Source organism: Tupaia chinensis, unplaced genomic scaffold (genome assembly GCF_000334495.1).
Source record: "Tupaia chinensis unplaced genomic scaffold, TupChi_1.0 Scaffold000146_1, whole genome shotgun sequence".
NCBI lineage: Eukaryota > Metazoa > Chordata > Mammalia > Scandentia > Tupaiidae > Tupaia > Tupaia belangeri.
The window spans coordinates 17,783,277-17,808,220 of NW_006159616.1; the positions used below are offsets into that span (position 1 = coordinate 17,783,277).

At 51.8% G+C, this 24,944-nt stretch overlaps 1 protein-coding gene across 1 annotated transcript in view; it reads left to right on the plus strand.

Annotated features, from left to right (window-relative positions):
* The window catches only part of ACOT7 (acyl-CoA thioesterase 7), a 139,117-nt gene that overhangs the window by 85,247 nt on the left and 28,926 nt on the right, over positions 1-24,944 (plus strand). The window contains exons 7-8 of the mRNA XM_014586603.2: positions 9,552-9,668; positions 22,878-23,062. Of these exons, the coding sequence (XP_014442089.2) occupies positions 9,552-9,668; positions 22,878-23,062 (302 nt within the window). The remainder of the gene's footprint in view (positions 1-9,551; positions 9,669-22,877; positions 23,063-24,944) is intronic.

The window sequence follows — 24,944 nt, forward strand, 5'->3', positions numbered from 1 at the left end:
GCATGGCCTTCCCCATTGCGAAGCTGCAGGTGGTGGTAGGTGATAGCGCTGCTCCTTGACACTCAGTTCCTAAGAATATTGGGTATCGAAGTGGAGTTCTTGGGGCCAGCAGGTGGCGTGGTGGTTAAGGTGCTAGACACTCTCACATGACCGACCATGGTTCAAGTCCTGGACCTGGTGGCTTACTTTCTCTTTCTCTCTGTCTCTCTCTGGTCAAATGATAATAAATGAATGAATAAATAAAATTAAATAAATGATCCTTTAAATAAAAAGAAAAAAGAAAATGGAATTCTCTACAGCAGGAGCTCCAAACAGCAGCTTCGTGTCTCCTCAGTTGCTCCAGGTGGGAGAGAGGGGCTGGTTACACCAACCTGAACCCCAAGATGCCCTCAACCTGCCAAAACCTCTCCCCAGCTGGAGAGAGAGATTGAAATTTGGTCGCTCCGACACCTATCCCCAAACCTCATTTGTTCTGCTCCTCCTCCCAGACTGTCCCTGCTACCCCGTGCGTTGTCCTTGAACCATGTGGCATAGATCTGCTTCCTGAATACTGTGTTTGTTTAAGACACCCGGCCAGCCATGTAGCAGGGAATGGCCTCTGAATGTGCAGGGTCTCTTTTTGAATCAGGCTTTGCTCCTCCTCAGCAGCGGTCATTGGGTGCCATGGCAGAGGCCTCTGGCAACAGGTTTCCTGTTCAACATGGCGAACACAATCTTTAAACCTTAGCCTCTCCCCAACTCCAGTCTAGACTCGGAGGAAGTGAACATCCCACCAAATGGCTCTTGGCCTTCCTAGAAATAGCCTTGCTTTCACAGACTGCAGGCTGAGGCCACAGCCTCCCACCGGCCTGCCCTTCCCAGTGGTGGGTGTGGGGACTTGTGCGTAACCACTGGCATCCCTTGCCTGGGCCCCAGGCAGTTGGGACATGAGTGTGTGCACTCTTCTTCCTTTGCTGCCTTGAAACAAACAGGGAAGAATCGCCACTCAAACCGCAGAAGGCAGTTGTGAGCTCAGGTTCTCGGAGACAGACGTGAGGAATAAGGCACATAAGAGTGGACTGCGCTTTTCCCGTCTCCTCGGTCCGCTGAGCTCCGGGCACATGGGAACCCCTTGGCCTGAGACCTGCCAGAGTTCTCCCTTGGGCCTTGAGTCACTGCCCTTGGAGACATTTCATCTTTTCTACTCGTGTATTACTTGCCCCAAACAACCCTTATTAATGATCTTAATTGATTTTCCTTTGCCCTTGGTCCCAGTTGGCAGAGATGCCAGGCTGTAGGTCCTGGAAGAGAGAAGGCAGGGCTGTCTTAAGGGCTCTCACTCAGCTGTGTCTTCGAATAACCCTGTAATCATCAAAGGGTGAGATATTTAAAATAAGATGAAGTTACTATCGTTTCTTAATATAGGAGGCTGGCACCCACACTCCATCAGTTGGGATTAAATATAGAAATGGGGGCATCTGAAATCGCCACCCACAGAGCCGTGAGCGGCACCAGGGCTCCGCTATGAGCTGCTGCCGTGGGTTTGTAGCCTGACCCAGTCAGCCAGCCAGGCCTTGGGAAAGTAAAATTAAGCCTCTATTTTTAAGCCAGTCAACATATTGTCGATATTTAAAAAGGGGGGGCAGTTAAATGTTAGATTCAAAAATATCTTGGGTACCCCGTGTTTATCTGTTAGTGGCCAAGCAAGTCTTGATTTCTTTCCTTCCTATAATTCCTGAAACGAAGGCCATCTCCAAGGACAGCAGCTCCTACAATTTTGTTGTCATCTTTTAAATTACGAATCTCGGGTAATAAGGACAGCCCACGGCGGACTGCAATTTGCCAAAGTTACTTCCTTGGCGTTGGCAGCTCCTATTGTGCTAAATGGAAAGAAATCGATGAGGCTTTTTAGTAGGAACCTGAAAAGTAGCATTTTTGAGAAAACCCTGGCACTTGGTATTTTTAATTAAAGTGTAAGAATATAGAGGGGAGATGGTGACTTCCAGGGTCAGGCATGGTGGCTTTCTATGTTTTGGCTTTTGTGTTTGTTTTTAAACAAAGTTCCCTCAGTCAGCGTGCTGCTGTGTAATGTGCGTGTTGTGTGTGTAGTCATGGACGAGGGAACTTTGTGGTCACAGTCTTTATAAACATGTCGTGATGGGATGAGCGTATGTCAGGGTTTTAGTATCTTATTTCTGTATAGGCCATTTAACCTCATTGTTTTCTCTATTTTTTTTTTTTTTTTTTTTTTTTATATTTCTCCCAAAAAAAATGGGGCACATGTTCTTGCTGGAGAGAGAGAGAGAGAGAGAGAGAAATCACAGTGCAGGGGGGAATGGCCACGCCACAATCCTCCTCCATCCTCTTCTCAGGATTTTGGGTACACAAGCACGTGTGCCCGGCATGATTTTCATCCCCAGGTCCTGGACTAGAGCTGTGGTCAGCCATGTGAGAGTACAGCGACTTACCCACCACACCACTTGCTGGCCCCATGGGTCAGTTCTAATTTTTCTCCCCAGAAAGTTTTTCTGTTAAATGAGCCCTAAAATCTACCCTGCTGTCTCTTCTCCCCATTGGCCCTACCACGGCCTTCCTGGCAGGTACAGACTGAGAGGACAGAGAGTCGTCCAGGTGAGAGCCTTTAGGAGCACAGGGCACCTCCACCCGCCCTCTGCCCATTACCCATGGAGCAGACCCAGTGTCCCGAACACTTACTTGTGTGGCGGAGTGGTAGGAAATTTCAGCGTCCTGGACACCCACCACTTAGTAGTCGCTGCTCCTGGTACCTGGAATAAAACCTCAGGTTTGGAGTTTAATCTGATAACAGGCATGCACGATGGGATTATGCCAGCCCTCTGACCTGGGCACTAGAATCCCGTTAACTCAGCCCACCAGGCTTGACCTGTTCATTATTGGTGTAGCCAATGATGTCCTTTTTGTATTAAGTTTTCGGCTAATCTTAGTTCTCTTCACCGATTTCAGATTTGCATGTTGGCTGTTGGGGTTGGAGCAGGCTGTCCTTTAAATGCCACTACCCGACACACATAGCACTATTAATTGTTTTTTTTTTTTTTGAGAGGTTTTTGCTATAGGACGCGTGCGCTCGCCAGACAGACAGAGAGAGACAGAGAGCTAGAAAGCGAGAAATCACCCCCCAGGGAGGATGGCCACGCTGCAGTCCCTTCTCCTCCATTCTCCTCTCGGGATCTTGGGCACGCATGCACACGCGCTCAGCGTGAGTTTAAGCCACCGGGTCCAGGACTCGAACTGCGGTCGACTACATGGGAGTCCAGCGACATAGCCATTACGCTAACTGCTGGTCCCAGCACTATTAATTCTTAATATAGACTCAGTTATCCAGCAGTTCATCCACCTCACCTGCTTACCTGGCTTCAGGTTTCTGTGGAGGATAACAGTCTTTTTCTGGCCCCATCTGTGATGAATTTTGGAGCCAGGCGGTTGCTGAATATGGAGCTCTACACGAAGCCCCTGAAGCTGCTTGCTTGGGATGGCTGTGGCCCATTACTCACCGTGTGCTCACTGATTGACTCGTCTGCTCGGCAGCCATTTCCCGCGTACCAAATTCCATCTGGTGGCCAGTTCAGGAGGCGCCAGGAGGCTGACCATGTCATTCCAATCCCAGCCCTGACACCTCGAAAAACACACTAGGTGTGTGTGCATATGTGCAGAAAGTCCCGACACAGTGAAGAAATGGAGAAGGGATTGTGGCCTGACCATGTCCTGTTGGGGATCCCCCCCACCACACACCCTCTGGGAAATTTTTTTAAAAAAAGAAAAGTATCCCACTGCAGATTCTGGGTAGTCTAGGACCAGGATTAAGAGCGAGTGAAGCATGGTCTTTGCTGCCCCTTGGCCAGACCTGGTCCCCATTCTGCCCGAGTGGTGTGACTTAGGACACACGACTGCCATGATTCCTGGCTTGTACAATGGAGACAGTACCGTATCTGGCTCCCAAGGCTGCTGTCCTTTGAGTTTCAGCGTTCTGCTACTTGGTGCCCCCTGCGAAGAGCCCAACGTGGTCTGTTACTCGGTGTATATTAGTGAGCAAATCGAAGTTCCCAGCCTCCAGGGAACTGAGTTATTCCACGTGCCTTGCCCTTGCCGTGCTAGGCCCAGAACCCTCCCTGATGCCAACTCTTGCTCCCGGTGTCCTGTTTGCTGTTCCCATCTGTGCCGTGGCTTTTCCGTGTGTGTGTCCACTTTGTTCTATCTCCTGATTCCACTTTGGTGTTCCCTTCTCTTTTTTTTGGAGAGGTTTTTGCTATAGGGTGCGTGCGCTCGCCAGAAAGACAGAGGGAGACAGAAAGCGAGAAATCACCCCCCGGGGGGGATGGCCATGCAGCAATCCCTTCTCCTTCATTCTCCTTGGGCACACATGCACATGCGCCCAGTGTGTTTGAAGCCACCGGGTCCAGGACTCAATCCGCGGTCAACTACATGGGAATTCAGCAACATAGCCATTATGCTAACTGCTGGTCCCCCTTCTTCATTTTTCTCTTGAAAAATCCTGCTGGTCTCATTGGCTCTGAGAAGGACCCTGACGGTAGCTGAGTTTGCAGGAGATGACACGTCTCTACCAGAAAAAAAAGGAAAGCCACAGCAGCACCCCTGAGTCGGAGACTCCTGAAATCCGTCTAGTTCAAAGTGTGCCCCCGGGCCAGCAGGCGGTGTGGCAGTTACGGTGCTGGACTCCCACATGGCTGTCCCAGGCTTGGCATCTTGAAAACCACACTGGGTGTGTGTGTGTGCCCAGAATCCCAAGAGGAGAAGAGATTGCAGTGTGGCCATCCCCCTGGGGATCATTTCTCACTTTCCTTCTCACCGTCTGTCTCTCCAGCGAGTACATATGTCCTATGGTAAAAAACAAAAAAAAACAGTGTGCCCCCTCAGACCAGCAGACAACATGGAGATTAAGGTGGCTGGATCCCACATGGCTGACTACACGGTCAAGTCCTGGATCTGGCGACTTGAAAATCATGCCAGGTGCCTATGCATGCATGCCTGAAGTCCTGAGAGGATAGTGGATTGCAGTCTGGTCAACTCCCTGGGGGAAGATTTCTCACTCTCCCCTGCCGCTGCCCCCGAAAGAACACACACCCTATAGCAAACAAACTAAAAAAAAAATGTGTCCCCTCAACACACCCATTTGTGCTGGAATCCTGTCTTCTGTCTTGTCACCATTCTTGTGCTCAACCATGTTTGCTTCATCTCCAGTACTCTAGGTTCTCTGTCAGTGTTATTTTAATGTAAATTTCAGCCATCTCATGGCAAATGAAGCTTATCCAAACACCATCAGAAACTGGTTTGCTCATTGTACTTGGAATGAGTCTGTGGGAAAATGCCTCCAAATTCCAAACCACCACCTTGCACTGGGGAGCAAGGCCGCTTGTGCAGCTGCTGTGACGCTCAGGGCCTGGAGCTGTGCACGGGCGCTCACTCCCTGTGAGATCCATCATACCTGCACACGGGGGTGTCAGCACGAGGCCGATTGTCTGCTCCATCCAAGCAGGGTGTGTGTGGTTCCCATCCAGCACGTTTCCCGATATTCTTCTGAGATACCGCTTTTCTTTTTCCTTTTTTGTTCATTCTCTGCCCCTCAGGTCTCTCCCCAAAGCCCCCAATTAAATTGGCAATCAGTTCAACAGATGTCCTTTGAGTCCCGATGTCTTAGGACAGTCACTGTCATTACTGAGTGGCTGCCTGGCCCATCAGCTTTGCTCCTCCATCACCCTGCGTGGGTGCAGTTGCCCCCTTCTACCTTATAGGCTCGGGGAGGATAACCTGCCACCACCCAAGGTTAGAGGGGTGAGCACTAAAGCCCCTCCTTAGTAGAGGGGAAAGTAGGGACTCACACAGTCTGGGTAATGATGGGAGGACTCCAATCCCTGCAGGGTGGGGATTCACACCCACCTGTTCAGCCTGGAGAGTGGGCATGGGCAAGTCCACACGCAGCCAAAGTTGTGATTAAGTCAGGATCCCCTCTCCTGTGGGTAGAGTGCCTGCCAAGGAGGCCGCAGACACTGACACATGATGGCCCAAATTCTGTTGTGTGTTTTTTCCTCCTTGAAGTCCTCGATGCCTCTCCCCTGCTGTACCTGGGCTGGCCAGAGACTTCACTGAGGCCCTTGGCATAGGAAGGAAGACCAGGAGAGCCTTCTGGTGGCTTAGGCAAGGCTGCAACGGTCTGTTTCCAGTAATGACTTAAAATAAGGATGAGAGACTCTTTACAAAAGCGAAGCAAAGACAAAGCAAAGAAAGCGTGGCTTGCAGCCCAAGTCACCCTGCTCTGCCCTGAGCAATGTCTCTTTCACTGGAGGATAAACCTGGTACCCATGAATCTTCCCCCTGCGAAAGATCTGTTTTCCCAGCTTTTTGTTTGAGCTTTGCCTTTAGAATTGGACCTTGGTGAGACTTGGAGCCTCTATCATTGGTTTGAAAAATGAGCCTACAGGTACCTCTCCGCATCAGTTGAGAGAAGAGATACACTAGCGTCCGTGAGGGCCGCAGCCAGTGCCGACCTGCCTCTTCTTTTTCCTCCTCCCCACCAATCTCTCTGCCTCCCGTTCCAGTGAGCACAGACGCTCAGTGTGTGTGCTTTTGCCCTATATGGCAAAAACTCTTTAAAAAGAAAGAAAGAAAAGTCACTGTTCAAATCTTTGACCCTGAGACTTGAAAAACACTCCAGGTGCACATGCATGTGTGCCCAGAATCTTGACAGGATGGAGAAATGGAGACGTCATAGTAATAAAAGCATTTTTGACACCAAGAACACTGGGGGCCTGCAAGTGGCATGGTGGTTAAGGGCGCTGGACTCTTATGTGGCCGACTGCAGTTTGAGTCCTCGACGTGGTGGCTTGCTCTCTCACTTTCTCTATCTTTCTCTGGTCAATTAAAAAAAAATGAATAAAGTGGAATAAAATATTTTTAAAAATCAAGAACATTCATTTTTGTAGAAGACTTATTATCAGAGTGCTCAAATATACACAAAAGACAGAAAAGACTATTGAACCTCCAGGTATCCATCTTCCAGCTTCTATGGCTGTCAGCACCTGGAGGTACCCTTTAGAGCAGGAGCAGGGGTCTCCAACCTCAGACTGTGGGCTGGTGCCAGTGCACGACCTGTCGGGGGCTGAGCCGTGGACCAGTGTGGTCCAACGTGCTGTGCAATGGCGGGGTGGCAGGCGAGTGAGAGAGACGGTGCGTGCAGCCACTCCCAGCGCTCACAGTGCCACCTGGGCTCTGCCTCCTGTTGAGTCAGCAATGGTATTGGATTCTATGGGAGTGTGAGTCCTATTGTGTGATTATTTCATTGTCCACTGCAGCGTGGTAGTAGTGGAGGTGGGGTGCACAGTAGATTGGTATATGTAGTGTACTTGAATCATCCCCAAAACCGTACCCCCCACACTCCCCGGTCCCTGGAGAGATCGTCTTCCATGAGGCGGAGCTAGGAAGGTTGAGGACCACCACTTTAGAACATTTTGAAACAAATCTCAGGTATGGTATATAAAAGATACCTTTCTGGGGTCAGCAGGTGGCGTATTGGGTAAGGCACTAGACTCCCATGTGACCAACCATGGTTGGAATCCCAGACCTAGCAGCTTGAAAATCACACAGGGCACATGTGCGTGCATGCCCAAAATCCCAACAGGAAAATGAAGGAGAAGAGATTGCAGCATGGCCATCCCTGGGGGAGGGGGGAGTTTCTTGCTTTCTATTTCTTTATCTCTGTCTCTCTCGCAAGTGCATGCACCCTATAGCAAAAATCTCTATTAAAAAAAGATAACTTTCTAATTTTAGCACCCACAATACCATTATTCAATCTTCCCAAATATATTTAAAGTTTATAATATCAAATATCCGGTAAGTTTTCAAATGTCCCTAATTGCTCATACTTTTTTACAGTTAGTTAAAGTCAGGTTAGACTACAGTTGGCTCGAGTTGGACTCAAGCAGGACAGGCACGTTATTTTCCTGTGTCTGTTGAAGAAACAGGGATGGGGCAAGCAGGCAGGGGCCATGGTAGTGGGTCCTGGCTGGCCCCCACCAACCTTCCTCACGTCCCCTCATCACCTGCTGGGCCCTACGGCATTTGAGACACCTTCCTACCCTAAACATGACTCCGTAGAAGCCTGGCTTTCGTGAGTGGGACGGAGTCTGGTGTTTTGCCTCTCTGGGTTTCTAGAAGTCATCTGGTATGCTAGGGTGAATGCACATTACTTTCTAGGATCTCCAATAGCTATTAGGTCAATGATATCACACTTTGCTGCTTTTGTAGGTTAACGTGATTGAATATCAGCAATTTCATGCAGTTCAACCTAATAGAAGTGATGCCCTAAATTTTAAACAATGAATTAAATATAATGTGGGTGCTGCATGGGGGATAATTACAGGGCGAGGGAGACCAGCCTGTGTACGGCAGGGATCCATCACGGGAAGAGGATGAGCAGGAGCAAACACCTGCAGCCCGAGGATTTAAGGGCACCTTGGCTTTGCAGTGTTCTTTCAGAGAGCCTGCTTTTGTTTGTTTTATATAACAGCTTTATTGAGACATAATTCACACACCACGCAGTTCACCCACTTAAAAATGTACAAGTCATTGATTTTTTTTAGTGTATTCCCAGGGGTGTGCAGCCACCACTACGGTCAATTTTAGAACATTTTTACCATCTCAAAAAAGAAACCCCGTACCCAATGACAGTCATTCCCACGTTCACATCCTCCCACCCCCGCCCCACCAATTGCCTGTCCCCAGGGAACCTCTAATGCCCTTTCTGTCTCTATAGATTTGTCTCTTCTGGACGTTTTATATAAATGGAATCATACAGTATGTGGACTTTAGTGCGTGATCTCTTTCATTCAGCATGATCTTTTCAAGGTCCATTCACATGACGCTGCATCATTCCATTGTATGGATATGCCACATTTTGTTTATCCGTGTACTAGTTGATGGACTTTGGAGTCATTTCCACTCTTCAGCTGTTATGAGTAATGCTGTTATTAAACGGCATACGTATTTCTGTTGAAAATATGTTTTTCTCTTGGAAATATACTCAGGAGTAGAATTGCTGGACCATCTGGTCCCCCAGAGTTTAGCCTTTTGAGAAACTCCAAACTGTTTCCAAAGTGGCTACACCATTTTCCACTGCAGGGTTTCTCCAGGTCCTCGCCAACACTTGCTACTGTCTGACTTGATTGCAGCCATCTCAGTGGATATTGTAATGAAACTTTTCTGGCAGGAATAAGATGTCTGTAGAGGATAGAAAAAAGGCTGGAATGTTGTGAATGGCCTAGAATATTAACCATGGTCATTTGCAAAAGCTCAAAAAAAATTAAAAAAAAAAAAAAAACAAGTTAAAAGCTTGAGGTTCAACAAGCATCATCAAGCATTCTGAGCATTCCGACACCCATTGCAGGCTGTACCTCCCTTTCTTTGCTGCAGCCCTTACTGGTGGGTCGTGGGAGAGCTTAGTTTTTGTGATTTTGTCTCCGCGATATGAAGCTGTCTCTTCTTTCTCCATGTCTCACCTACCACGTGCCCTTTTCTCTATGCAGGTGTCACCATGAAGCTCATGGACGAAGTGGCTGGGATCGTGGCTGCACGCCATTGCAAGACCAACATAGTCACAGCTTCTGTGGACGCCATTAACTTTCACGACAAGATCAGAAAAGGTAACAGAACTCTCCTGATAAAGATAAGGGAGAGTGTGAGCCTCTTGGCTGCCTGGGTCCGTTGCATCAATCACATTTTTGCATCCGAAGTCCCCTGGACCCTGGTGTCTATCCATTTGCTATGAGAAACAGCAAGCCAAGGTTTTTTGCTTTGTCCTTGCTAATGCATCTGTGAGACTAACGTTCACTGATTCGATTTTTCAATCTGGTAAAATCTGTATTTCTGATATGACTGGGGACTGTATCTTCCTGAAGACCAGCATGAACTCATTCTCTTACAGTGTTCCAGGTTAGAGCTCTATAAAGGTCCTGTGTGCACAGTTACTGTGACCATGGCCACCGCACCTCGTGGGGGACATATTTCATTTGGGGGGGTAGAATAAATAATCATGATTTCAATAATGGCAGGATCAATACAGAGAAGCCCATTGGGAGGCTCCTGCCCCAGCTCGTCCTGCATTACTCAGACCAGCCTTGCCGATTCTGCTTTTTTTCCCCATGACAGAAACCCAGTTCAGTCCCAGCCTCCACCCAGACACGGTGCTCGCCCTCTCTGGGGTTCAGTTGCCGATCCGGGAGGCCAGACCTCCTCAGTTGGTAGGAGCGCAGTTCACCGAGCTTGTCTCCTAGTGTTGCTCATCTGCAGATGTAGAGTGAAGTTCCCTCCCGACACATGGCCATGTCTATTTGTGTTGGACCTCCCGAGACGAGGCTCTGCAGCCCCTGAAAAGCAGCTTTTCCTGTGGGACCAGGGGCTGTCAGAGTCGCCAGAACCTGGCGCTTATTTTGAAGATGGCTGACAGATAAAGCTGCTCCTTGGAGAAAGCTGGCAGCTGAGACCAGTCCTTGTGTGGGAGGTGACAAAGTAAAAGTGCAAGCTTGCTTCTCCTCACTGTGCCTTTGCCCACCACGGCCTGAGTCGAGGGCCCCCAGAGTCCTCGTGGAGACCTTGGTGGCTGGCCACCCCCATTGCTCTCTGGCAGCAGCACCGCAGAACACACCTGGCAGCTGACTGCCCCGGTGCCTCCCCTCCTGTTGTAACCCGGAGCGAGCTGCATTTGCCCTCGCCAGATGGGGGGGTTAGAGTAAGGAGAAGGATGCTCTGCAGCTTGCTCCTGCCTTTGCAGAGTCGTTTTCTAGCTGACGGATGTTTGCCACAAACAGACCACAAGGTCATTTTAGGATTTGCCTCAAACACGGGTCTTGTCCTTTTCAGCTTATTCTCCACGGGCCTTAAGTATCATGTGCTCTGAACGTTGTGTGCTGTGGTGGCCTCCCGTTCTGAGAAAGGAAGGAGTCCATCCTATCCTGATTTCATGCCTCTCTCTTGCCGAAACTCCTGCCTGGCTAAGCTACTGCGGTTAAGGCTGCGTCATTAAATACACATCCAAAATCCACAGTGGAAAATGCGCTGCATCCCGTGGCACATGCTCTGATCACTTGACCCCCAACATCCTTTGAAGACCAGTTAGAGGGACCAGCAGTTAGCGTAATGGCTATGTCGTGGGACTCCCATGTAGTCAACTGTGGTTCGCGTCCTGGACCCGGTGGCTTAAAACTCATGCCGGGCACGTGTGCATGCATGCCCAAGATCCTGAGAGGAGAAGGGATTGTGGTGTGGCCATCCCCCCGGGGGGTGATTTCTTGCTTTCTGTCTCTCTGCCTGTCTCTGTCTGTCTGGCGAGCGCATGTGCCCTATAGCAAAAAACCTCTCCAAAAAAAAATAAAAGACCAGTTAGAAAAGCAGCAGACTGGCAGACTCCATGGCACAGGGTTAATGCGCTGCTCAAGAAAAGCTGTATACTACATGGCAACCACAGTTCAAGTCCCCAGTCCATTCAGCCTGAATCATGCCGGGCCTGTGCCAAGTGCTCAGGATCTGACGGCTGGAGGACAGGAGGAAAGGGATTATGGTGGGACCAGACCCTGTAGAGGGTGTGCCCTCTCTTTGTCATTCTCATGTGCACATGCTTGATCATGAATAAAGGAGAAAAAGAAACATGTTTTTCTAGAGGAACAGCCAGTTTCCTTTTTTTTTTTTGCTATAGGGCGCGTGTGCTCGCGAGACAGACAGAGAGAGAGAGATAGAAAGTGAGAAATCACCCCCCAGGGGGGATGGCCACACCGCAATCCCTTCCCCTCCATTCTCCTCTCGGGATCTTGGGCACACACGCACACGCAGCCCTGCGTGCGTTTTAAGCCACCGGGTCCAGGACGCGAACCGTGGTCAACTATGTGGGAGTCCAGCGACATACCCATTATGCTAACTGCTGGTCCCAACAGCCAGTTTCCTAAATGTTAGTCAATCAACAAATGTTCTTCACAGTCCAGCAAAGCACCTAGAGAATGAAAGGTCGACTTTTGTTGGAAAGGAGGAAGCCTGGGGATCTTCCTGTCTAAACTCCTCCCCCTCCATTGGTTTGTTTGTTTCTTTAATGTTGTTATAGAGTGTGTACATTCAAGGGAGACAGACAGAGAGAGGGACATCACCCCCTGGGGGGATGGCCATGCTGCAATCCCTTCTCGGTTCTCTTCTGGGGATTTTGGGCATGCGCACACACGTGTTCAGTATTTCTCAAGCCACCAGGTCCAAGACTCAAACTGAGCCGTCAGCCATGTGGGATCCAGCCACCGTAACTACCATGCCCTTGGCCGTCTCCCTGCCCTGCCCCTTGTTTGTTTGTATTTGTTTTCTTTCTTTTTTTTAAGACAGGGTCTCAGTATTTTGCTCAGGCCAACCTCAAACTAGCAGTTCTCATGCCTCAGTCTGCAGAGCAGCTGGGATTACAGATGGGTACCATGTGGTCAGTTCTGCCCTCAATTCCTTGTCTAACCAGAATTAACTGTTCAGGGAGGTTCAGGGAAGTCTATGGTGGTTCTCAGGCAGTGGAATTACTGTTATCTTTACTTTTCTCTTTGTACATACACGTGTACATGTCTGGTGTGATTTTTAGACAGGGTCTCGTATGTGGTGATCTGCGTTGGCCTCTCCAGTAGCTTGGACTACACTGACATGCTGTGGTGCCCAGGTTTTAGGATGGCTCAGGAATTGAACCCAGACCTCCCCTGTGGCCTTGGCCTGCCAAGTAGTAGCATCCAACGTTGTACTGCCATAGCTGGGCCAGTAATTATTCATTTTGAGGGAAAACCAGACTGTCATTGGAGTTGAGTGCTTTTTCTAGGGATTACTTTAGCAACCCAGCAGATATCAGGGCAGCTTATATCCAGGAGCTGCTTTGACAAAGGCTTTTCTTTTCTAAAATGTTACATTTATTCTGAAATGGAGGTAAGGATCTTCGTTGTCAGCTGCCCTAAGTTCTGGAAGAACACCTCACAGTGGTTTGGCTTCCTTCGAGTAGCCATGGGGACAGCTTACCCAGCTGTCCGTCGGAGGAGCTGTGGCGTTGTGGTGAGAGGCTGGCGGGGTCCCCCCTCAGCTCCCACACCATCTCAGTAGCCATCACAGCATGGCCTTCAGGCCTCTTCACTGGGAGCACAGAGATGGTTGCCGTTTTCTCAGGTGACATCTTATTTTGTACACAAAGGAATTCGGGCCAAATTGGGTTGACAGTCATGGCGTCTGGCCTGTTCTGGGCCAGTGTTCTCCAGGGGCCGTCAGGCACTGTCACACCTTGTTTGTTGTTTGCTGGGGGAATGTCACCATGCACAGTCTCCAGCTCGTTTCTTCTGGCGTCTGTCCGGGTCACTTCCGGGAGCTGAGGTGTCTGGCGACACACAGGCTGTGTCTGCTTCAGGGTGGGGATTGTGACATTTCCCTGTCAATTCTGCAGGCCAAAGGCCAGTGGTCATGTTGGAGCAATTCATTTTCATCTCATTCATTTTGTTGCCTTGGTGGGGGTTGCATTGCAGGGCTGGCTGGGGTGTGGGGCTGCGGGTCCTGCTGGCTCAGGAGTCTTGACGTCACGCTGTTGAGGGATGTCAGGGGCCTCATGATGAGGCTGACTGTGACATTCCCGGTTCTGTTTTGATTTTCTGAAGTGATTCTGCTGAGGTTCATTCAAATGCTCGACTGTCCAGCCCTTGGCTCTGAGCTCTGTCCCCTGGCCCTGTCCTCTCACCTCACGTGGCAGTGTGAAGGAGGCCGTGAGGGCCAGACCGTGTGCCATGCCAGAGGATGGTGATGGACACGTGATAGTGGTGGTGTGAGGTGGTGTCAGCAGCGCCTGGGGGCCTGACAGCGGCACCAGAAACTTGCCTTGGAGTTGCATGAGCTTTGTCCTGTAAGGAGTGCGGGGCTGGTCGGTCCAGCCATGTTGGCATGCAGGTAGTGCTGCAACGTGGTTCGGTTCCTGGACCAACCTGAACTTGCCAATTTGGTTTCATGAGCTAAAAATCTGAACTGATTGGTCGATTGGGACAGGAGGATTATGACACGGCCAGACCCTGTCAAATACCTCTCTGTCTCTCCTTCTCTCCCTTTTTTCTCTTAAAGGAAAAGACATTTATAAAGAATGCCATGTTGGCTTCCTAGGACTGCCCCAACAAATCATCACAAACTAGGCAGCTTAAAACAAGAGAAATGTGTTCTCTGCCTGCTCTAGGAGCCGGAAGTTTAAAATCAAGGCGCCCCTGGCAGGGCCGCATTTTCCCCAAAGGCTCTAGGGGAGGCTCTGTCCTTGCGTCTCCTGGCTTCTGGTGGCTCCAGGTGTCCCTTGACATTGCTTGATCTATGGCTGCGTCATTCTGATCTCTGCCTTCATAGGCACTCAGCAGCCTCCTCACTGTGTCTGTGTCTTCTCCTGCCTCTTGTAAGGACACTCGTCGTAGGATGATCTTGTCTCAAGATGCTAACCTTCATATCTGTAAAGAGCCTTATTCCAAATAAAGTCCATACGTCTTTGGGGGGTCACTGTTCACCTCACACAGATGCTTTTCACCTTTAAAACCTAATTTTGGTGGACACTAACTCATTTCAGTCACAGAATCATGAAGTTGGTGAAATCTCTGTGCCCCACGCTGCCTCTTCCCATCCCCTTGGTCCACACGGATGCAGGGCCTTCCCTGAGAGAGCCGGCAGTGAAGTCTCTGTCCAGCTCGGAGAAGGAATGGCCCTGAGGGAAGTGGCCCAGGCAGAGTGGCCTGGCTTCTTAGCAGGTAGCCAGTTTGCTGTTCCCAAGTCCAGTTGGATGCCCCTCATTCTGGCCTAGACCACAGGAGCCCACCTCTGTTCCACCCTCACCTTTGCCAGCCATCCAGACGCCACCTCCATGTTCAAAGTCACCTGCCTTTTTTCTGCTCACGGGCTTGATGACTTCCTGTGACATTCCATGTTCATTCCGAGTCCATTGGGCCTGACTGTGCAGTCCTCCACTGCCTGTGTGTCCTGGCAGATCTGTGCCAGGTTAAACTGTCCCGGGCACTTGGGACAAGAAAAGAGTGTTTTGCCCCGAGACTAGATCTCATCCAACCCCATTGCCTCTGACTTATGACCTGTGACCACTTGCCTCGTAGGGCTCTTCACCCAGCAAAGGCACATGGCGCTCCCTGGGCCAGAGCTGATGGAGGTGCCAGGGATAGTGAGGGTTATGACAGCCCTGTGCTAACTAGACCTGCCCTTCTGCCAAGAGGGCTGTGGTGGGGCTCCCAGGCACAGCCCAAGAGAAGGTACACAGAACCCACAGCGGCCACAGGGCAAAGCGCCATGCATCCCTTGGGGTAGCAGATCAAGCTCAGCTGTGTGGACCTGCTTCTAACCAGGTACTTATGCCTTTTATTTTCCCCAATAATTATTTATTTTATCTTATTTATTATTTTTTAACTTGCTGTAGTCATTAGGGACGGGGGAGCTGAGAAAGCAAGCTGCCAGGTCCAGGACTTGAACCACAGTCAGCCATGTGGGAGCCCAGGCCTCAACCACCCCACCACCCGCTGTCCCCTACAACTTTGTATTTTAGTAGAGATGGGACCAGCAGTTGGCATAATGGCTATGTCGCTGGACTCCCATGTAGTCGACTGCAGTTCAAGTCCCGGACCCGGTGGCTTAAACTCACGCCGGGCATGTGTGCATGTGTGCCCAAGATCCTGAGAGGAGACTGGAGGAGAAGGGATTGCGGCATAGTCATCCCCTCTAGGGGTGATTTCTCGCTTTCCGTCTCTATGTCTCTGCCTTTCTGGTGAGCACACGCACCCTATAGCAAAAACATCTCCAAAAAATTAAAATGCCAAAGCAGCTATTAAAAAAAGAAGGTGAGGGATGGAACCAGTAGATGGCATAGCAGTTATGTCGCTGGACTCCCACACGGCTGACCGTGGCTTGAATCCCAGAGTGGGTAGCTAGAAAATCATACTAGCCACGCGTGCGTGTGTGCCCAAGATCCCAGGAGGAGAAGGGATTGTGGCATGGCCATCCGTCTGGGGAGCGATTTCTCACTCTCCCTCACACTGTCTCTGGCGAGCTCATGCGCTCTAAGACAAAAACCTCTTTTAAAAAAGGGGAGGGTGAGGGGCCAGCAGATGGCACGTCGTTAAGGTGCTGACTTCACCTCAGCCAACCGTAATTCAAGCCCCACACTCAGCGCCGTGAAAATCATGCCAGGCATATGCACATGTGTGCCCAAAATCCTCAGAAGAGAATGGAGGAGAAGGGATTACGGAGTCGCCATCCCCCTAGAGGGGTCATTTCTCACTTTCCCTGTCTCTGTCTCCAGTGAAAGCATGTGCCCTATGGCAAAAACCTAAAAAATAAAAAAAATAAAAAAGAGAGAGAGAAAAGAAAAAGGGGAAAGGGGGAACGCTATGTTGTTGGGAAAGTCATGACGCAGTTTTGCTTTTGAAAACATAGAAAAATGTGTCATGACTTTCCCGGCAACGTAATTCTTTTGCTATAATGGTTTGAGAAGTGTTAAGGGGAGCTCAAGTTTTCTCGTGGAGGAAATATCACCCCTTATTATTAGGGTGATAAGTGAGGAATTTTCCAGAAAAGGCTTTGGGGTGTGTTATGTAAGAAATAGCAAAGTTGGCTCACTATTTCCATGCTTTTCTTACGAAAGTTCATTGCCATGGCTCTTTATGGAGTTTCAACGCTGAGCTGTTTCTCAACTTTGAGACACTTGGCGACCTCTCAAGTTTGGGAGCAGTTATTTTTTATTATTTTGTTTTCTTTCCCAAATCCCTGGCACATTGCTGAAATCCAACCACTGCCGCTCTGGGAGAGATGCCGGCTGCTGGGGAGTCGGGCTGGGGCTCTGCCAGCCCTGGTGGGCTGTGCCACTCCCGGCAGGCTCAGCAATGACTTCAAAACAGAAAGTGGCTGTAATTCCCAGGCCAGCCCACTGCAGGCACTCGATACCGTCACTGGGCCTGATCCTGCTCACCCTGGAGTGCTAGCATTGCCCAGTGCTGAGCCCCTTTGTCCCTCCCACAGCCGAGTGAGACAGGCCCCAGGGTTTTCCCCATTTCCCCATCTGGCGGTTGTAATGCTGAGAGTTGAGGAAGCCACCCACAGACACAGAGCTGGTCAGTGGTGGAGCAGGGAGCGGAGGCCCAGCAGTGGTGCCCCGGGGCCAGAGCTCAGCCTGTGCTCAGGTGTCGCCTGATGACCTGGCTTGAGCACCACCAGGCACCTGCTGCAGGTGATAGAACTGTGCCCTCGTGGATCAAATGCTGCTCCTTCCATCTGTGATGCTGGCCCTGGGCTCTGAGCTGAGGGGTGGTTGCAGCTGGTGCTCCTACGGCTGCCCATGGGCTTCTGGCTCTCCAAGGCAGCTTGAGCACATCACTTAGGGCTCTCACAGTCTGGAGTGGAGCCCCATGAAGACAGTGCTCTGTGCCATGCTCCTCTCATCAGCCTTGGCCCAGAGGCTCTGTCGTGCCCCATACAGTGGTGCCAGGACGTGCATGGCTACTTAAGTTATAATTAAAATCAGACAAGATGTACAAAGGTCCTCAGCAGCACTAGCCACTCGTCAAGTGCTTGATACCACATGTGCTCGTGGCTGCATGGCTCAGGGCAGATACGGAGCCACCCCATTGTCGCAGGAGGTTCTGGGGGCAAGGCTCCACCCCTAAGTGCTACATGTTTGGCCGTCTTTGCCAGGGTGCCACGTGTTGCTCTTGGCCGATGCTCTAGAAGGGGTTGCCTTCCCCACCAGGTGGCCACCACCCTGAGGCCTGGATATCCCCACTCTGCCTTCAGTACAAATTGGGACGTCCAGGGTTGGGTGCAGAACCTTCTCATGAAGCAGCCTTCAAGTCTGCATGTGGCGGGGTGGGAGGGAGCACCCTCGGACTCACAGGACTCTGCTCTCTTCCAGAATTCACAAGGGAAATTTAGCTCCTCGCCCTCTCAGACCCAGCTAGACATCAGGTAGTTGGTACCAGCACGTGAGAGACTGACTAGTTTCAGAATGCAATAGTGTGTCCCTTCATTTTGGTTGGATACTTTTGACAAAGCGATAGCAGGTATCGGACAAGGTCATTGTTTTCCACACGCTGCTCCCCATCATCCTTCCCCAGGAGCCCCGCATGCTCTGTGTGACTAGTTGTCAGGCCCTGGCCTGTCTTGACTTCAGAATTCAGTTATTTTTCCTTGGAACTCTGAATTTCTGACATTTTCATCATCACAATCTCTGCTTGAAACGTGGAAACGTCATATTAAGTGGAGAAACATGCAGTGGAACCCTGTTCTTGGCTTGTGACCCCTTCTTTCGCTTTCAAAGCCAACCACGTCCAAGATCCCTAAGCCCTATCTGCTTCCCGCTTAACTTACATGGGCCCTTGTGATTGCATTGGGCCCACGCAGATAATCCAGGGTAAGCTCCGCCTCTAAAGGTCCTCAGTCTCCTCCTATCTGCAAAGTCCCTTTTGCCACTAAGGTCACAGATTCTGGACCTTGGACATCTTTGAGGACCATGGTTCTGCCTACACACAGTTAATCTTGCTTGATGGAGAGGCAGCTGGGACTCCCGCCGTCCTGAGCTCCCTGAGCTCTGTCTTTCCTTACCCTCCTCTGTAGCTTATCTTCCAAGCCCTGTGGACCGGACTCTGGCAGAGAGCTGGGAGGGGGAGAAGGGACTCCCTAGTCCTTGGTGGTTTAAAGGAAGTGCAAGAGAAAATGCCCTCCTCTCTGTCCCCGCCTCTCCAGCTAGGATATTGGGCCCCTTTGAGGTGGGGATCAGGAGAAGGAGTTGGCAGCGAGCTTTCCTGCTTTCACAACCCCTCATTGAGTGCTGGCGCTGGGACTCGGGTGTGGAGGAGGGTACCTTCTGTGCCGGGGTCCTTGTGAGCACACGAGGGTGTGAGTGTCCACCTCTCAGACCAGGCTCAGCTGTGGGGGCTGCTGAGCGGTGGCCAGCATGAGGCTTTCCCTGGAGGGTCGGCGCAGAGTGCAATCGTAGCTCAGTGTCAGAGCGGGTGCAACTGCTAATCCCTGGAACCCAGGGAGAAAGGGCCAGGGTTTTTTTAAGGCTTTGTTATTCCATGTTCTCCACAAGCTGAAAAGATTACAACTCTCTTGCCAACGTGATGGCCAATTTTATTCATTTGGACAGTATTAGAAGCAGCTGCTAGCCCAGTACAAATGTGTCCTCTACAGAAAAAGGAAAGTGTAGGGGGTGATTTGTTTCAATTGTTGCTTATTACCTTGTCCTATGAGACTCCTTACCTCTTGCAGGACTTAGGCAGAGTGGTCCGTGGGCACACAGAACCCCCCTTGGAGTTGAGGTGGCTTTTCCCTGGGGCACTGCTATGCAGAGAAGCTTTCAGGCCCCCACCAGAAGGCCCCCCGCCAGAAATTGCTGTCCTGTCCTGTGTCTCCATGACATAATTAATGTGGGCAAATGACATCAGCGTGACTGCAGAGCAAGGGTAGAACCACGTGGGTAAGCAGTGTCTTTAGAAGACGTGCGGGGGGAGCAAGTGGTGTAGTGGTTAAGGCGGTGGACTCCCACACAATCAACCACGGCTCGAGTCCTAAACCCAGTGACTTGAAACTCATGCCTGCTCATGTGCATGTGTGCCAAAAAATCCCAAGAGAAGAATGGAGGAAAAGGGACTGTGGCATGGCCATCCCTCATGGGGGGTGATTTCTCTTTGCTAGTAACCCTGCCCCCACCTCGATGGTCCTGGGAGACCTCGATGTTGCAGGGGGACCCTCAGTGGGACCCAGAGGAGTCAGAGGAAAGGATTTGGCCTGAGCCTCTCTGCCGTCTTCAAGCTGACTGATAGTACCTGTGGGTAGGCTTCCCCAGCAAAGACTGGAACCGGGAACAGGGCCCTGGAGGTGGGGGCCAATTGTCCAGGGTGCCCTGTGATGGTCTCTTCTTGAAGTCTGCCCATGGGACGGGGTTAGCTGTGGATGTGTCTTCTGAGCTGAGGGTCTGGGAGATGCGAGGCCCTCAGTAGAGACCCCTGGAACTTAGGGTTCTATTAGCAACTGGGACTTAGGATTCATCTTCCAACCCTGGGTTTCAGATGAAATCCCAAGCAGTCTCCCCAAACTGAGTTTTCTAGTTTGAAAGTGTCTTACTGTATCTGGCGACCAAAGTTCAAGCTTAAGGCTTATTCAGAGTAAGGGTGGACACAGCCACGGTGGTGAGCTGCTGAGACACTGTGCTCCATAGGTTGAGACCACCTGGGAGGCCTGGGTTCGACTACCAGTCCAACCTAAAGGCTGGCATAATGGCTGGGAGGTGTGAGCTCAAGCCTGGCCTTGGTGGGACTAGCAGTTGGTGTAATGACTATGTCGCTGGACTCCCATGTGGTCGACCACGGTTTAAGTCCCGGACCTGGTGGCTTAAACTCACACCAGGGACACGTATGTACGTGCCCAAGATCCCGAGAGGAAAAGGGATTGCAGCGTGGCCATCCCTCCTGGGGGGTGATTTCTCACTTTCTGTCTCTCTGCCTCTCTCTTTCTGGCGAGCACACGTGCCCTATAGCCCAAAACTCTCCAAGAAATAGCTGGCCTTGGTGGCAGGACAAGACCCTGTCTGAGAACCGGGCATGGTGGTGCATGCCTGTCTCTCCAACTGGGAGGCCAAGGCAAAGATTATCACATAGCAAGACCCTGTCTTTTAGAAACAAGAGAGAGAATAATGATGTTTCCCTCTGACAGGTGGAAAGGCTCAGGTTTTGGTTGTAGTTGAACATTTCCTGACTTTCATGAAGTGGTCATCGTGTCACATATCGTAAGTGGCTCTCCAAGACAGCATTCTCGTCTGGTTTTGTCTGATGCTCATAGAATCAGCCTGCTTCATTGTTTGTTGTTGATTGAAGGTAGAAGTGTCTGGAGGTCTTTAACCGAGAAATTGACTGATGAGCCACCAGGATTTTGCCCTGCAGGTGGTGGTGAGGAGGGGCTTTCGTAGGAAAGATCAGAAGGACATTTGTTCTCCAGAACAAACTGCAGGTGTTCCAGGACCATGGAGTTGGCGCTTCTCACAGCACCGGCTGATGGGACGTCCCTGGCTCGTGGCCTTTGGCTTTTGAGGAAGCTCGTGCTATTTGCTCTTGTAGGAAGGGCTTGTCCCTCTAGCTCATGGCCCCTGATCTCATATATGATCGTCAGTGAGAGGGGTGTCAGAGGCAGAGCTGCTGCAGATGACCCATCCAGTCTCCCGGCCCTCAGCTGGGAAGCAGGGCCCCTGGCCTGCTCCTTCCCAGGGTGTGTCTGGTGAACCATGGATGCGTTGCTCTGACTACACACCTTACAGCTCTCATAGGGCACCTGTGAGTGACCATATAGCTCCTTCCTTCCCTGTAAGTATGAAGCTGAATGTGGCATGGAATGTCCTAGTACTTTTAACATGGGATAACCACTTCTACCTTTGGCCTGCTCACCCTCTCCCCTAACAGTTCCCATGTGCTACCCTCACTCATGTCTCTCACTGAGTCCCTAACATGTCTTGTGGGGCCCATCTGGATGGAGCTAGGATACTGGGGATGCCTGGGGCTGTGTTAAAGTCAGCCAACAATGGTTCCTGGGAAGCGAGCTCCAGTGGGACTTGGTAGGGATTTCCTTGAGCCTGGCCCAGAAGGAGGCCATGCTTGGGGGTGTGAAGGAGTCCCAGCCGCACATTGGTGGGGGCGGGGGGGGCACTGACTTTCTCTGGAAAGCCCCCAGGGTCTAGTGCAGCCTCAGGGTGATGACTGCTCAGTGCCTCCCTCCCTGGGTGCCAGCTCCGCACTTGGTCTATCTTCATTCCTCCCATAATTACCCGTGAGACAGATTCTCTCATGTCTGATTAGAGGAGAGAAGCTGAGCTCTGCGAGATTGAGAGATCCTATTGTGGGAAGGGGAGACCAGGCCCAGGTGGTAGGAGACAGCCATGCACAGAGGATGGAAGGACAAAGAGAAGCTTTAGATCCAGAAGCAAATACCCGGATGGATAGTAATGGCCACATGGTGGAGGCAGTACAGAGGGTTGGGCTGGCTCGAGGGATAGACCAAGAGTGTATTATGGAGACGGATGACTTTGGACAGTGTCATGGTCAGGAAGGAAACCATGCTGGTGCAAGGAAGCAATAAGCCCTGGCCCAGGAGCGGGTCCTAGTGTGAGTCAGTGGCTCAGAGGAGGCTCTGGTCCCGTGGGTGAGACCAACGAGTTAGAAAAAAAGCAGTCATATCTGACCCTCCCAAAGAGTGGGTACAGGAGGGCAGGGGTGGCCTTTTATGACTGAGGTGCAGAAGGTGGCTTGAGGGAGACATAGCACCATGGTCAACTGGACAGTGTGGCCTGACACTGGCCCAAGCTTGAAAACTCTAGAGCCACAGAGGGTGGGAAGCAGCCTGGGAAGGTGATAGAAGGTTCACTGCTCAGAACAGCATGGTGGGGCAGCTGTGACAGGCCCCAGGGGGTACCCGTAAGGCTGAAGAGTGGACAGCAAGTTACAGATCTGACCTCAACCTAAGGGGGTGTCGCCAGCTCCCACCAGAGCTCCTGGGTGGCAGGAGTGACTCGGAAGCATTCGAGCAGATGCCACCACTGCTGGTGAGGGGAGAGGCCCGGTCTGGGCAGGGGCTAGAGCTGATGGCCACCAAGACCCTGTCAACTCTGTGTTTTTGCTTAGATGAGCGTCTCTTTGCCAGCAACATAAACATTCATGAGCTACTAACAACACATCCCTGTGCTTTGTGATTTTTAACATCCCAGTAGTTACTAAAGCCGCTGTTATCTAACCAGGTGACTTGTAACTCTCTGTTGTGCCGATGGCTCAGAAGCCCTAACACGTGCTCCCTGTGCTCTGCAGGCTGTGTCATCACCATTTCTGGACGCATGACCTTCACAAGCAATAAGTCCATGGAGATCGAGGTCTTGGTGGACGCAGACCCCGTGGTGGACAACTCCCAAAAGCGCTACCGGGCTGCCAGCGCCTTCTTCACCTATGTGTCCCTGAGCCAGGAGGGCAAGTCACTGCCTGTGCCTCAGCTTGTGGTGAGTGTGTCCTCAGAGTGGCCACCGTGCCCTGCTGGGCTTCTGGGGGATCCTGTAACTGTGTGGGCCCCGTTGCCTGGCCAGCGATGCCCAGGCCTGGCCACTGGTTGGACCAACGACCTTGGGTTGTGGTACAGATCAGGTCAGGTCACGTGAAGGGACTGGGAAACTGCAGAGAGGCCTCAGGCTCTGCCTGATAGGCTGGGCAGGGCTTCCCCTGCCCCAGGCCACCAGGCTTAGCTCTGCCCTGGATGTCACAGAGCTGCTATCCCCGGGGCTGGCCATGGGTCTCCACCTTGGGCACAGACTCAGGAGGGTGCCAGGCACTGGCAGGGTGAGCACGACAAGAGTGACAGCTTCTGTGTCTCTGATATCGGAGTGGGGCTTCCCTGTCTTGGCCAGCAGCCTCCACCACCTGAAGGTGGTCCCGATTCCTTGTTGAATTAGACCTCGTGTCTGTTACTGAGGGAACCAAGAGGAAACTGGAGCCCAGGGCTGGAGTTGGAGCTTCCTGCCCCTGTGTGGGGTGAGGGGCAGGAACAGAGCACTCGGGCAGGTGAGTCGCGCAGGCCTCTTAGGTGCCTGGCGCTGTTGTGGAAGTGGTGTGGGAGCGATGTAGGCCCCTGCCAGTCTGAGGCCTACTTCCAGAGCAATCGCCGGGCGCCGTGCCACCCCCACGGCGTCTGCTCCCCACGCAGAGCTTGCAAGTGTTCGCTGCTCAGCCTCCAGGAGAAGAGCATGTACTAAAAGCCTCTGTAGCAAATAAACATACTGCATTTAAACCCTCCTTTCCTCCGGAAGGCTGGAATGAGGCTGCGGTTGCTTCCTCCCGTGGCTGAGCAAGGCCACCTGGCTGGCTGGCCGGCCCACGGCAGCTTGTTTCTTGGTGGAGGATGAGGCCCCTCCATGTACTCCTCTGAGCCCTCTCACCCACCCTGCCCCTTCGTGGGCAGAGTCCACACCTCACCAGGGGCCAAGGCTTGGTATGTGAGCCGGCAGGCCCAGCAGGCCCTGACATGGCCGGAGGAGCCTCAGCTCTCTGGGGCCCTCCCCAGCTCCATTTCCCCTCATCCCTCCATGAGCCCCTCCATAAGCACTGTCCATTGTTGGCTGTTTGCTGGGCTTGGGCCCCATAGTGAGTCAGCAGGTCATGGGATCCCTCTGCACACAGTGTGGCCTTTACAAGGAGGAGTGGGTAGCAGGATGGGCTACACTTGTAGGTGAGGGGGGTCCAGATTGAGAAGAAGGAGGAGAGAAGTGGGCTGGGAACCTTCTGGGGTGGGACCGTCTCTCCCAAGGGCTGGTTACCTCTCCAGCCCTCCTCTGCTGAACGCCCTACTGACCCCCCTTCCGGTGCCTGTTTCTTTGCCAGAGGCTGGCTCTGCCACCTGCTCTTTTCTTCTTCATCTCCCACCCACCATCCCCACCTCAAGGTGGGAGCCCACTCAGCACTTCGCAGTGAGCCTGAGGGAGCCTCCTTGGGGTCTGCCTTACCCGAGCTACCCTGCTGCTGGCCTTTGTGACAGTAACAGGCACTGAGCAGGCAACATGACAGTGGGGAGAGGGTGCCCGTCCCACCATGCGGCCTGGTGACCTTGGCTGGGTGCCCTCCACCCCCTCCACCTGGCCCTCAGCCTCGACTTTCTTTGCTCCCAGCCTTCTCTGGCCTTGACCTTCAGCTCTCCGTGTCTCTGGTTCTCCTCCTACCTTGGAAACTTGCCTGCATTTCCTGGCTCCGAGGCTCCGGCTCCCGGTTCTCTCCGTATTGCTCACTGCCCCTCTGTGACATTGTCCGCCGGGCTGCCCCACCTGCTCCACCCCAGATGCTCAGTCCTGCGCCTCACGTGGGCGGATTCCTGGACTCCGGCTTCCCCCGCCTCTT